We start from the raw sequence: 15,609 nt of genomic DNA, 5'->3' as shown, positions 1-15,609 counted from the left end.
ATTTATATAACACTTTTAAGATGACAAAATTTTAGAAATTAAGGACAGATTAGTGGTGGTTGGGGTTTAAGAATGGGCATGGAGTCTCAGAAGAGACATGGATATAGTTATAAAAGAGCATTTTTGTGGTGTTGGAACTGTTCAGAGTTTTGACTGTAATAGTGGATATGTGAACCTGTAGATACTAAAATTGCATAGAACTTAATACACACACACACACACACACACACACACACACACACTCTCTAAAACTGGGTAATCTGAATAAGATGGGTGGATTATATCACTACTAACACCCTGATTGTCATAGTATTCTATGATTTTGCAAAATATCACTGTTGGGGGAAACTGGGCAAAGTGTGCTATATTATTTCTTAGCACTGTGTGTAAGTCAGGAGTTATAAAAATGCAATTAAAATTCATTGGTATGCTTCTCAGGGTAAATAACTGTAGAAGAGTAGATAAGTGGAAATGGGACAGTTTATCAGTGGTTCTGCAATAAAGTTACAACAAATAATCCTGGAGTGAGCTACTTCAAGGACATTAATGGTATCAGAGGCACTATAAGTTGCAGATCACAGAACTGGGCTAAGTTTGTTTTGGAGTTATCTTTTCAGGCCAGCGTAAGTAGAAACAACCAAGTATCGTTTAAGCATAACAATTTCCTGCTTTCAGAATTAGTCAAGGCTACTATGAGAAACATGGTAATGCCTATATAGGACTTAATAAGATACATTTTGAGGAGAGAAGTGATTATTTTATATCATTTTTTAGTAACAGCAAATTCAAATTTTCTAAAAATATATAGCTAAAAGTTGGATGTCAGTTTCAGAAGTTAAGTAGTCATAAATAGACTACTTAAAAAAAATTGTGGTATTGGCAATGAGTTAAATAGCAAGAAACTTGCAGTTTGACTATTTTTAGATGGTTGCCATTTTGGATGACCTAAAATTATTGAAGTGTCGATGTGCTTTGAAAGAGATAATACTAGTAACAAAAAAGAACAAAAGAGAGATGATCTTGTTAGAAAATATTTGTACCTTGGGTTTTAAACTTTCCCTTTGACTTTGAAAGTTGTGAGTGGAAACAGACTGTCTTCCTACTGGGGCAGACATTGGATGATTTTAATTATTCTAACTCATAGAAAACTATTCTCTTTCTATTTTTTTTTTTTTTTTTGAGACAGAGTCTCACTTTGTTGCCCGGGCTAGAGTGAGTGCCGTGGCATCAGCCTAGCTCACAGCAACCTCAGACTCCTGGGCTTAAGCAATCCTACTGCCTCAGCCTCCCGAGTAGCTGGGACTACAGGCATGAGCCACCATGCCCGGCTAATTTTTTTTGTATATATATTTTTAGTTGGCCAGATAATTTCTTTCTATTTTTGGTAGAGATGGAGTCTCACTCTTGCTCAGGCTGGTCTCGAACTCCTGACCTCGAGCGATCCACCCGCCTCGGCCTCCCAGAGCTAGGATTACAGGCGTGAGCCACCGCGCCCGGCCTTATTCTCTTTCTAAATACTTCTGATTTGAAAAGGGATCATTTAGGGAAATTGATAGCTATTGATTGATGAGCTATAGCAGGTATATTTAAACTTTGCTGGAATTGAGGCAATCTTCTTGCAAAACAGCATTGTCTCACCTTAGATATCTGTTTAGTAGGTAAATGTGTTTTCTTAGGATTTAATAAACTAAGAACAAAATAATGAGTCTCTATGTGAATAGTTTGGCACAAATTTTTGTGCAATATTTGATTAATTATAATTTAATGTTAGCTAGATCAAAATACCTCATAAGAATACTGTTTGTTATTATTTTACAGGTCTTAGGCAAGATTATGCTTCCACTTCAGCATCCGTGTCAAGACATAGTTCCAGTGTGTCCTTGAGTTCAGGAAAAAAAGGGACAAGTAGTGATCAAGAATATGACCGATACAGTCTGGAGGATGAAGAAGAATTTGATCATTTGCCACCACCTCAGCCTCGTCTTCCAAGATGTTTACCTTTCCAAAGAGGAATTCCCCACTCACAGACTTTCTCCAGCATTCGGGAGTGTAGGAGGAGCCCCAGTTCCCAGTATTTTCCTTCAAATAATTACCAGCAGCAACAGTATTATTCTCCTCAAGCCCAAACTCCAGATCAGCAGCCAAATAGGACCAGTGGAGGTAGGTCGTGTGTCTCTTCGGTATTTGATGTGCTTTGTTCTTTCATATGGGGTCAAGAAATGGTCAAGAAATGGTTTGAAGGTCAACCTAAATAATTGGTAGATGTTTTCCAGATTTGTTAGGTTCATCTCTAAGACCTTATCAGTTTGGTCTAAGTTTATATCTGTAATTGACCAGCTTCTGATGACAGGTCCCAGATTCATAGCTTCAAGAAAACCACCATGAGGTAGATGGCTCAGAAAGAGTTAACAGCGTGGAATGTCTTTATGTTGTCGCTGGGGTACAGCCAGAGCACGGCAGGGTTGTGCAAGTTAAGGAGTTCGTGGCTGAGCCCCTGGAGTCCAAGGCTCTGAGTTGCATTGTTCTCTGCTTTGTGCAGCCTTCAGTCCCTGACCGCCTGTTCCTAGCACAGTGATGGTAAGCATGGATGATGACACTTGGGGAGGACGCTGCTCTTGCACATCCAGTTTGAGGGACGTTTGAGATGTGTCTTTCCCTTTGATTTCCTGACGGCTAGAATTAAGATCTTTGTAGCAGCAGGAATATGGAGGCTGATATTTGGCATGGTAATGGGAAGTTGATGTGTCCTAATGCCAACATGGTGGGTTGGAGTGTGTGTCATTCTCTGTGATATATTTCCTATCTTCCTCTTCTTCATTTATCTTTCTCCTTCACTCCCAAGAGTTAGACTCCTTGACGTCCAAGAACCATGGGGAAAGCAATCATGTAATAGCCTGGTGTGTTTTGTACTGAGGATCGGCCAGACCTTCACATACAAATTTGGTGTATTATGAAGAAACAAATTTCTTAAAAATAATTCATAGTTATACAGTTATAGCTTTTAATTATTACATAGCACCATTTCTCCAAAGCTGGGCCCAGAAGTGATCAAATGGTATTTAAAAATATCACTAGGGCAGATACCAATTGTGTTAGTGATCAACTGATACCATGTTTTTAGTTTGTACCTCTTCTTACTCTGTACTTGCGTCATTCATGCTAATTAAGAGATCATTTGAAAATATTTTAAATTTTATATTCATAATCTTTTACCATCATTTACCACTTGAAATCTCAAGATTTCAAGTTTAAAGTGGCAGATAAAATGTCACAGTGACTAATCTATTAAAGCTCATAATATCAGAAAGACAGTATATCCCGAGTGCTTTCTGGAAGTCATAGCATCATATTAAAATTGAGAGACGGGGCAACTAGAGTTGTTTCTCTAAAGGTTTTTTACTCAGGTGTTCATGGTCAGGTTGTCAAGCAGATGCTAGCTCTGCATCCTGATTAGTATTGTCAGTGCGATCAGTTTCCTCCACTGCACTGTTTGTCGCACCTTAGAAAAGTGATATTCACTTTCATCAGACACCATTTTGAACAGGGTTAGGTTTCCCTGAAAACTGTGCTTTGATATTCCTGATAGGAAAGAGGAGAATATACCACGGTTTAGGTTCCTTTGTGGTAGTTTTATTTTTCCTAAAAGATCTGGTTTCCACAACACAGAGAAAAGTGGAATACGAAGGCAATTTTCTGGACACCACATCTGCCTAATTAATGGTTGAGAGCACAGGCTCTGACGTGCAGTAGACCTTGGGTGCCAGTGCTGCCTGCCCACTTCCTTGAGGGGTTTCTTAAGTCTCTAAGCTTTGGTTTCCCTAACTATAAAATGTGGACAAGATACTGTCTTAGTAAACTTAGGTGTAATTCCACGTCAAATCATCTGGTACATATTCAACCTTATAAGGAGTAAATGCAGTAATGAACGTTACATTGCCAGGAGCTTGGAGTGGATGTGCTGAATAAAGGTTGTCTCCCCTGACCCTCTTTCTAAACTTTCGTGAACTTATGGCTCCGATGTCTGAGCCTGCATTTGTTATCATAGAATACTATTTGGACAAAATTGTGAAATAAGAATGGCAACTTTGAATGTAATCTATCAAATGTTTTTCTAAATTATCAAAATAATATAGATAGGAGAAAATAATTATTAAATAATCGAGTGTATTTTAAAATAATCGAAGGTAAACTAGAAATATATATATACATTTACTGCTTCCATAGCTTCTATACAGCCTAAATTCAAAGAGATGGCTCATTGAAAGTTCTTGGAATATTTTCTGAGAGTCATAGAATTAAAAGCATATTTGGAATAACTTGTTAGATATCAAAAATGACTAAATCTTGCAGAATCTTTACCAACTTTCTTATTATTTTTAGGGTATGGGGGTTATCTGTGACGTGACGTAGTCATTGTTAGCATGAGGACCTCCCCTGGCCCCTATATTGACTGCACGGGTATTAATAGGTCTCACTGTTGTGTGGGTGACTGAGTATCTCCTTTATTCCTAAAGATTCCTGAATCTTTTGTTCCATGGAGTGGTGAGTCTTGCTGTCTCCATAATATGAACAAACTCATTTGAATTCTTTCCTTGGTCTATCCTCCAGTTTCCTGCTGCATCTAAGATTGAAGATTGAATTGCTGATTTCTTGTGAAGACAGTAATAGCACATTAGTTTTGGTTCCTTGAACTTTAAAGTATATGTGGTTATTAAGACATTCCAAATTGTTCAACAGGAAAGTGTGCCTCATTTCTAGATGGTCTGACACAAGTTGGAGATCACAGCTTAGCTCCCAGAGAAAGAGTGTCCTAAATATTTACACTTGGAAGACTTTGTTTTTAAGAACATGTTTCAAGATTAAAGCTTGAAAAACTGACAAGGTGCTTAAATATGAGTAAAGATTGGTTTTAAAGAGTGATAGATCTAGATAAATAGCAATTAGACACATAACAACCAAGTGTAGTGCACGAACCTTGATTGGATTGTGGTTTAGGGGGAAAGATATTCTTGAGATGTTTGGAAAATTTTGTGTATGGATTATGATGTTATTGTTAATTTGTTTATATATGATGATGATATTGTGATTCTGTAGAACTTTCTCATGCTTAGGAGGTCCATGTGCATTTATGGTTAGAATGTCAAGATGTTTGTAGCTATATTGGTTAGCAAAAGATGAATCAAATATGGCAAAATGGAAACAACCAGTATATCTAGGTGGAAAATGTACATGTGCTTATGATACTATTTTTCAATGTTTCAATATATGAAAACTGTTATGGTAAATAGAAGTTTAAAAAAGAAACATAGAAGCTCAATTTTCTAAATAGTAGCATATAATTATTTCCCTTTACCTCCCAGCTACTTAAAAAATGCATATATAGTGAAAATAATTTGGTCTTGTACTGGTAAAAGGCTCACATTTTCTCACCAGTTTTTGTGATGTTCAAAAGATCAAAACTTTGTCCCTTCTCTTTTTAATTTCTCACTTCTACAGACTCCCTGCTAACACACAGTATTTGCTGAATGTATCAAGTGTCTGTTGGATGGGGCTAGGCACTTTAATAGGAATTTGGGAGTACAAGACATACGATTATTAAAAATAGGCCTGAAGGAGATAATGAGGAAAATAATCAAGAAATCTAACAGTCAGTGGCAGTATTTGAGCTTATTACTCTAGAAATATGCACAGAAAGTAAGGAAATGTGTGAGTGGTGGATACCTCAAGCAGGTGGTGTATAGAAAAGCTTCTCTAAGGAAGTAATAATTGTTCTAATTCTTAAAGTATTAGAGTTATTCAGGTGGGTAAAATACTCTTTTCCATTTTTCTATCCTTATATTCTCTACACTTTCTTATGCTTTCTTACTATGTAAGTATACTTATTATATTTAATTTTGTTCTTCCTAGACCTCCCCAAGGAGGCAAAAATTACTGGACAGGGCTACAATTAATGGGTATAAGTTATGTAGAAGTAGCAGGGTGTGAGGGGGAAGAGATGAGTTTGATTTTGCCTTTGAATGCACTTTGGGTTAGCGTTCAAATATATCATTTGTTTTCTGATTTAGCTTGAAAGAAAATGATCACAACAAGCTTGAATGTTCTGCTGTGTGCATTTTAGTGTGTTGGGGTATATATAAATAAAGGTAAAAATATCTTGCAGATTTGGGGAGCAATGAAAAAATCTTAGCTGTTATAATGGACCGTGATTTTCCAAAGTTTACCCCTACCCTTCAATGTGTTGTTCTTTAATATTTAATTTCTTTCATCTGGGAGAAATTTAATTTTAAATTCCATTTAAATTTATTTTAGATTTTCTTCTTAGGCTCAATAAGAGGGAAAATAAAACACTGAGAAACACTGGTCTAGATGCTAAACCCTATGAGAATGGGAACTGTATTTATCTAATAAATAAGTATCCCCACCATATGAGTGCCTGGCATTTAGTATATACACAATAAATATTTGTTCCCTTGTTCATTCGTTCCTTCCACAAAGTGGGGAAGGGTGTCCAGGCAGAGGGTGCAGGCTGGCAGTTGGTAGAAGACTCCCCTGTTGTTGGAGAGGCCACAGCAGGGGTAGCAGGAGGTAAGGCTGGAGCTGTGCCTTGATGTCTTTATGTGGGCCAGGCCCAGGCGCTTGGCTTTCCCATGACAAGCGAGAGGGGAATTGGAGTTGGAAAGGTTTCAGCAAGGGGGTGGCTACATGTGTGCTTGTGCTCTGGGAAGAGTGGGACTGGCTGTATGGGAAATGGATCGGAGGAACAAGACAGGGTGCATGTAGACCAACCAAGAGAATTTTGTGAAAAGGTAGGTGATAAATAAGGAGGGCTGAACTAGGTGGTACTGGAAGATGCACTAAATATTCATGAGGCAGAATTAACAGGACTTGGAGTCTAGGATGAAAGGGGAAGGTGACTCTTAGGAGACTCCCAGACTTCAGGATTAGGGGACTTGCTGGACAGGGCTACAGTTTGAGGATCTAAGTAATGTAGGAGAACAGTGTGTGAAAGGGAGAAAGAAATGAATGCAGTTTTGTACGTGAATGGGCTTTGGCTTAGTATTTAAATATGTCCTTTGTTTTCTCAGCTTGAGTGACCTGACATATGTACTTTAGTTTTTGTGTGTGTGTGGGGGGGTGCATTAAGAAACAGTCTTGTAGAGTCGTTTTGCAGTGGATTTAAAAATCTCAGCAACGTTGAGATCTGTCTATGACTCTCTGCTGCCTCTTGGTGGCAGAAGATGTGCTTAGCAAGGAGAAAAAAATTTAAGTATTTTCTTGTTCTTCTCCAAGTTTCCAGACATTTGCTGGCATACTCATGAAAATTAGAACTTTCCAGAAGTTAATGTGGTCATGTTGATATGATGAATAGATATGTTAAGACATGTCAAGTTGGAATTTTGTTAATTGGTTTCATTTTGATAGGTTAGCAAAAGATTCAGTAAGGGTTGGTTTTGAGTCCTTGTTTTTAAAAATAAACATATAACTTAATTTGTAGTGTTTTTTTGGTAAATTAAATGGCTTAAGATTATTTTATACTTATTTAATATAGTTTTATCTACTTATTGAATAGGAACAAAGATAATTGATTAGCTGATCCCTACCTCTTTTTATAGAATACTTATTTTATTTTAACAGTTTTAGTGGAACCTTCTGGTTAGAGAGTGTGTTTTCCTATACAGCACATTAGTTCTCTGATAGTTTGATAATAAGCACATGATAATTTTGATTTTTCATTTACTTTTGAAAGCTAGTGTTTTAATTGGCATAACATTTTTTATTTTTAACTTAGTAAAATTCCTTTCTCTTCCAGATAAGCTCCGAAGAAGTATGCCTAATCTCGCCCGAATGCCAAGTACAACCACTGTTAGCAGCAACGTTAGTTCTCCAGTCACCGTGCGAAACAGTCAGAGTTTCGACTCAAGCTTGCATGGAGCTGGAAATGGAATTTCAAGAATACAATCTTGTAGTAAGTATAAAAAATTTTCATTTTTTTGTAATTTTTAATTAGTTGTAACACCCATTAAGAAAATATTACTGTTTCATTTCCTCTTTTTTTTTTTTTTTTTTACTTGCAAGCACACTACAGGAAACTTTTCTCCTTGTCTTGTAACTTTTTCTTTTGTATTTCACCATTACTGTTGAGTAGTATTTTCACCAGTGCTTGTGTTATCAATTAATAATGGTAAATTATATATAGTCCTTTATATTCAAGGATAGCAGAAGAAGTACTAAGTGGTGATTACTTTATCCAGTCATCATAGAGAAACCTTTTTTCTTTGCAGATCCTCCTCTTTCTAGCGGTCTACCTGATACCTTTACTCTGTAGAAGAATGCTTAATTCTGTCTGTTACTTTGGTCTTATTTTTCACCAATCCATGGCATTTTTTTCCCCAAATGAAGTTATGTTTCAGTATGTCCAATATAGCTTTTATATACTCAATTTCAGCTTACCCCATAATCTTGTTAACTTTTTATACGTTTCATCTAGTGTTGAGCAATGGTAGTGAGTGTTAGACCCAGTGCTGTGTGTCTTCACTTTGTGCAGGGATGTGGTAATTCCAGACTTTTCCCCTCATTCCTACTCCTGCTGTCAATATCGGTTGTTGGGCTGAAGTCTTACACTAATCCCTGGGAGAAAGGCACAAGGTCACAGTGACAGTACACATATATGTGCCCAAACTTGGGAGACCCAAAGTGTTTTATGCCTGTATTGGCCAAGAGTCAACAACCAGATGTCTACATCTGCGTCCGAAATGGTTTGTAGCCCTTCTCCCTTAAACCCAGTTTTGGGTGTCAAATGGTATTTCCCCAACATGCGATGGTTTTTCATTTCTTTATGTCTTAGTTCCTAACAACCAAATGACAGCCTTGACTCTGTACAAGGGACTGTGCTAATTAGTTTATATTCACTATCTTATTTAGCCCTACCAACAACTCTGTGAGGTAGTTTCTATTGTCATTCCCATTTTGTGGACAAGCAGACAGTTTTAGATAGGTTAAGTAACGGTTTGCCCGAGGCCATGCAGGTGGGATGCAAACCTAGCCCTGGCTTTCTTTTAACCACTGTGATATTCTGACTCCACGTGCTGCTGTTCTCCGCCTGGCATTTTTCTATCCCCTTCTCCATCCAGTCTATTCCTATGACCTTTATAATACAGTACAAATGCCACACCCTTTGAAAGTCTTCATTGCTTCACCGATGACCCTAACACTCTCCCAGACACCCCCAAAGCAAGGCTAGAATGCATTAGATTTTTGGTGCTTACCTCTGTTATTTAATGTATCATGTTCTGCTGATAATATAATTTATCTTCCTTTCTAGGTTATATGGTTATTGTAGGCTTGGACCATAGCTTATTTTCTGTTTCCAGCATCTGGCATGTTGCCTGAACATAATGAACTTTCAGTGAATGCTTGAATGAATGAATGAATGAATGCCATATGGTTCTATCTGAAGGCTTGACCTGTTAAATATTTGAATTAATGCCTTATGTAAAGACACAGAGGCAACCTGTGAAATTTGCTAATGGTGTGAAACGGAGAGGACTACTATCTGATTTTATATCAGGAGGTTAGAACAAGGGACCAAGTATATCATGAGGAAATTTAACCGAGAGGAATTCCATATTAGAGTTACAAAAATCCATAGTGTAAGTATGGGATAGGAGAAATATGGTTTTGACAATAGCAGATGTGGTAATGATTAGGAATTTTTGTTAACTCCACCTCAGTGTGTTAATAGCCAAAATAAAATAGACTGCACACTACAAAGAATGTTCGGCTTTAATTGAAGTGCCCAATGGCCAAATGTGGGACAATTCAAGTCACTCAACAAATAATTATAGGGATGGATTATAAATGACAGAATAAAATAAATATCCATGGGTCTATACTTAATTGAATAAATAAATTAATGGAGAGGAGGGGAAATTCATTGCAGGAGAATTAGAATTAATAAATGTAAAAGAAATGAAAATAAAATCATTTGTAAGTCAAGCATAATATTGAGAGAGTGTCAATGTGTTATAGAAGGTCAGTCATAATGTTTTGTTTTAAAATTTTAGGATTCTGCTTTCATTTACTTTCATTTCTGAGCATTCTAAGCTGCTGTTCTTTATGTATTCTGTATTTATATCATGAAGGTTCCTATTCTGGACCATTTTACTTTCTGGAAAGGACAAGGTAGGACAGAGAAAGTTGGAAAGGTGGCAAGGTATAAAGGGAGGGACATGGTTGTCTCTGTATTCTCATAGTACATTTTACTCTGTTGTGACATTTATTACCATGTAGAGATTAATAATCTATCCATTTATGAGTGCTACTCTCAATTCTCCTAGGTTTTGAGTTCTTTGAGGGTAGATTTTAGGTTGACCTATGTATATGTGGTATTTTCAAGTCCAAATTATGAAATACCAATAATTTTAATAGTTATTTTTACTATATCCTACTCATTTTTATATCTATTACAGACCCTAGAATAATGTCTAATTAGAATAGGGCATGAGAGAGCCTTGTAAGGTGCTAGCGTGATATTTATATTTTGATACAGGGAGTAGTTACATGAGTGTGTTCACTTTGAAAATTCAGTGAGCTGTAGACTCAAAACTTACGTACTTTATGTATATTATGCTTCAAAAGAAATTGAGCCAAATGCATATATTGAGGGTTTTTTAAATTAATAATTTTTTTAAAGCAGTTTTAGGTTTACAGAGTAGTTGAATGGGAAGTACAGAGAGTTCCCATTTAACTGCTCACGCTCCAAACCGCTCTAATTTTCCGTTATTAACTTGCGTTAGTGCAGTAGATTTGTTATAGTTGATGAACTAATATATTAAAATTTGCATGGTTAAAAACTAATAAATTAAGGAATTGTAGAATTGGTAGGAAAAAAGCTTGGAGACATGATTTGTCAACCAAGAGAATTTACTGTGTCACAAAGCTAAATGGGAACACATCTATGGCAAAATATTATATACACTTTATTTTTCATAAAATTTTTTGACTATTGTACACTGACTACTATAGTACTGTCGGCATTTCTATGTGTAGATTTTACCTTGTGTGCTTGAACAAAACTAATTTAAGGAAATACTTTCAAGAGATGTTAAACTAATAAAACCACAGATACATTTTTTTGTCTTTTTTCCCTAATTTTATTTCAAAAATATATTTGTATATTTTATGATTAAGTAAATGCAACTGTTTTAGAAAACAAGGTGTGTTCATGGTTAAATGAATTGCAAGTAGTAGGTAGTGAAGGCTAGAGTAGTTAGTGAACAGGCAGAATTGTGTGTATACGTTTCTGTTAAATAGGATTTTCTTTTCCCTTAGAGAAATGGATTATAAAATTTAAAGATTTCTGCCAACAGTTTTTTGTTTTTGTTTTTAAAAAAAATTTTTTTTGTGGAGTTGGGTGTCTATGTTGCCCAGCTTCGTTTCAAACTCTTAGCCTCAAGTGAACCTCCCACCTTTGCCTCCTAAGGTGCTGGGATTACAGGCGTGAGCCACTGTGCCCAGCCAGTTTATTATTTTTTAATGTGAAATGATAAACAGTGTTGGGCTAGTATATTGATGAAGTTTTTAAATGAACTTCTTAATTTTGCTGCTATTATAAAGGCAATAATAGCTAGTACTTGTCGAGAGGTGACTAAGTGCCAAGTACCATTCTAAGGCTTTATGTAGATTAATTTATTTAATCTTCCTAGCAAGCCATTAAGATAGGTAAATGCCACAATGAATATTATTTAAGGAACATACCTGTAATAAACTGTACAGATAACACTTCTGTCTTCCTTTCTATAATTACAACTATTCAAGTGTCCTCTTGTTTTATTTTCATGAAACTATCCCTGGAGCATCCAGCAAGCAATCCTAATGTCTTCCAAGCAAGCAAGAAAGAATTTGTCTTATAAGAACGCAGAAAGTATCAAATTTGCTGAAAGGAAGGGAGGCTGTGCTTAGGCACCCCAAAATGTTGTTCATTGACTCTTGCCAAGGATTAGAATTTTCCACTATGAAATGCCGTCTGGAACCTGTGTTTCCCTTACTGCTTCCTGTGCATATCGTACTCTTAGACGATATAGGCTCTTTGAATGTAACATGCATTCCCTAAGTTGCATTGCAGTAGAAGTTTCCTCACATGAATGTCATATTCTCTTCTAGTTCCATCACCAGGACAGCTGCAACACAGAGTCCACAGTGTGGGACATTTCCCAGTGTCTGTCCGACAGCCTCTTAAAGCCACAGCCTATGTGAGTCCAACCGTTCAAGGCAGCAGTAATATGGCTTTATCCAACGGCTTACAGTTATATGCCAACACAGGAATCCCCACACCAAACAAAGCTGCAGCTTCTGGAATAATGGGTCGCAGTGCACTTCCGAGACCTTCATTGGCAATAAATGGGAGTAATCTGCCTCGAAGCAAAATTGCACAACCTGTTAGAAGGTAAGAATCTTTGTTTGGATAACTTCATTTGCAGCTGGAAACTAGAAACCGCTCCCAGAACCATCCTGACTTTTCCCTTGGCTCAGTTTAACCTTAATAGGTCACTACCCTTTATGGCCTGGCTTGTGTCCTCCTCCTCCTGTAAAGTGATGGGTGTCCCTGTATGGTCAGGTCCCCTTTTGTCTGATCTCATCTTCTTCCCTTACTCCCTCATCACTTCACTCCCGATGCACTGTTTGCTCTTGCCAGGTAAGCTCCACATCCAGAGCTTTTCTAGTTTCCTGCTCCCAAATTATTTCCATGTTCCCTGCCTCCTTTGGGCTTTTGCTCAGATGTCAGCTCTATCTCGAGTGTAAGCCCCATGAGCCTGGGGAGTATTTGATTCTTTGGTTCACTGCTGTATATTCCCAGTGCCAAGAACTATGTCTTATCACAGGGTGGGATCTCAAATATTTGTTGAATCAGTCACTTTTTATCAAAATGTATAAAAAGGTGTTAGGCACATGGGCACAAGTACACCCTTTCCCCAAACTCATGGTTTGAAAAGGATCTTAGGGATACTCAGCTGGGGCTATATCTGCTTATATTTGTAAGTTCGTTATGGTCCAGGTAGAGTTTTTTCTTACCTTCAGGATTCCAGATCACTTGCAGAGGACATCTGAGATCAGCCTATGGTCATGGTGTACCCTTCTTGAACTGGATATCTGAAGAGTTTTATAGTGGAAAATAAAATCTATGATATTGGGTTGCAGAGAGATTGGAAGATGAGGAAGAAGAGAGAATAAATAAAACTTTTCTAAGAAATTAGGATATGAAGGAAGAAAGGGAGGGAACCATAGGAAAAGTTTGAAAGGGATGTGGGAACAGGTAATTGTTTTCTTTATGCATTTATGTATATGTAAATAGTTTTGCTTTTTGTTTTCTGATTAAAAGTAGTAATAGGTGTTCAGATCAAAAACAAATTTTTAAAGACTCTTGAAAAACAAAAAAGTAAATACATGCTGACCCATAATCCTCCTACCCAGATAGAAATTATTTTACTACATGTTTGTTCAGTAAATTCTGACTCTTTCTGCTTAGTAAATGCAGAGCTATGTCGTCATGCTCATGCTGAATAGAATCACATTATTTGATGCACATAGGTTATTGCAGACCATCCATTTATCCCTGGATATATGTCTCCAAACTAAACTCCTGAAAAGGTGGTCACTGCTGGAATATAGGAGAGGATCTGTTTCTCAAAACTAAAGCGAACACTGGGTATTACCATTCTTTTTAAATACTTTGCCAATATGACAGGCAAATTTTCAATTATTAGTAAGGTTGAAAATTTCTTCATGTTTATTTGTTGTTTGTATTCAATGACCATTTTTGTTTTTAGGTCATTTTCCTATTGAGGAGTCTCTTTCTGATTTTAAAATATTTTTAATACACTAAGGATATTGGTCATTTTTATTTATGTTGCAAATTTGCTTTTGCACGTACAACACGCATGGCACTGTGCTGTGAGCTGGGGCCTCAGCAGGTGAGCATGCTGTGAAGGCCCACAGGTGTGAACCTAAGCTACGCTTCGGATAGTGCCGATAGTTTATCATTACTGGAGTGGAGGAGCACTGATGGGAGAGTAGATCAAAATAAGTGATGCAACTCATGGGATTATTAACAATCTTTCTTTTTTTCATCCCTTTATAGTTTCCTCCAGCCTCCAAAGCCTCTGTCTTCACTCAGCACTCTGAGGGATGGAAATTGGAGAGATGGTTGCTACTGATGCAGTTTTATATGCCCCTTGAAGAATGGGAAAGAAGTGAAACATGAGGGTTGTGTTACCTAGCTGGCTGGGTAACAGCGGATGTTGGGATATTCTTTCCCTTTTGCATTTTAATATATTTACTGCATTGTTTTTCAATGGACCAGTCACCAGAGACTAATTATTGCACTTAAATATTTGCCTGAGATACTGCAACATTCTCAAATCCATGATTGCAGTATTGTGACGCTTAGATCTAGGAAGTTTTTGTAGAACTGCTCTGTACCTGAATACTTTTTGAGAGAATTGAGATGTATCAATAATGCTTTGCCATATGAGTTTTTTTAAAGTAACTTGTTCAATTTACTTACGTGTTCTAAACATCTTTCCATTACATGTTCTGTATTTTAATACATTGCATATTTACAACTAGGTTCTATAATGTATGCTTTGAAATTTACTTTTTTATAGTTTACAGGAATTTTATTTTTTGTGCCTATTTCTTTTTACACCTATGTGAACCACTATGGAACAACTTAAATTTTGTGCCATAAAAATATTTTTGTGGTAAGGTACTATTTTTTTAGCTCTAGGGATATATCAGCAAAAATACATCATACAATTTGAGAGACATAACTTTGTGTTGAATGAGCACAACATCATCTGAAGCATTGCAAGGAGATAGCCAGACAGCAGAGTTAAATGGTCTTGTCTTTTTCATTGTTAATTTATTGTCATACATGGGTTTCATATTTATAACAGCATCACAAGCTCATTGCACTTAATACCTGCAATGTTTGCTACTGTACCACAATTGATTTTCAATACTTTATTACAAAGGATGAAACTGTAATGTTTTATTAACAATGCTTCTGGAAATGAATGCATTTTAAAGCAAATAAATCTTTTTGATAGACCTTTTACAAAATCCATTTGCACTAATGAATGCTTTCTTATGGCATATGACTTAATATTTGTTACTGTGTACACTGCTGTTTTGGAATGTTCAGAAATAAAGACTCTATTTCAGCAATATCAGGTCATGCATGAATGTGCAGCACAAACAGCATGAATGCATATATATATATTTCACTGCAATTGTGAAAATAGGTACTGTTGCTATATTCTTGTACATGGCATTTGTACCTTAAGCAGGCAGATTTAGAATACTCACGTTGTAAAATTGTTTTTCTTTTCTCACATACTTCTGGTAAGAAATATGAGGTTTTAGTTTTACAATGAAGTGTAGATCTCATTTAGAAAGGCCACTAGAACTTAAGCAGCCTGTTCCTCAGAAACACATTTATGCATAAACACTGTCAGTGGAGATTTCAATATTTTACAAGGGTTGAATTTGAAATACTTTGTATCAGCAAAATAGTAAAGTGCTATCATTATTCTACATTATATTTGATAT

The 15,609-nt window shown here is 36.5% G+C and overlaps 1 protein-coding gene across 1 annotated transcript in view; it reads left to right on the top strand.

Annotated features, from left to right (window-relative positions):
• SLAIN1 (SLAIN motif family member 1) overlaps positions 1-15,225 on the top strand; it is a 53,396-nt gene extending 38,171 nt beyond the window's left edge. The window contains 4 exon segments of the mRNA XM_045566818.1: positions 1,819-2,160; positions 7,811-7,966; positions 12,163-12,445; positions 14,138-15,225. Coding sequence (XP_045422774.1) covers positions 1,819-2,160; positions 7,811-7,966; positions 12,163-12,445; positions 14,138-14,213 — 857 coding nt within the window. The 3' untranslated portion in view covers positions 14,214-15,225.
• Positions 15,226-15,609: the final 384 nt, after the last annotated feature.

This window comes from Lemur catta, chromosome 13, assembly GCF_020740605.2.
Source record: "Lemur catta isolate mLemCat1 chromosome 13, mLemCat1.pri, whole genome shotgun sequence".
In the NCBI taxonomy this organism is placed as follows: domain Eukaryota; kingdom Metazoa; phylum Chordata; class Mammalia; order Primates; family Lemuridae; genus Lemur; species Lemur catta.
Note: the sequence above shows the minus strand (reverse complement) of the source record. Positions and strands in the feature narration are given on the sequence as shown.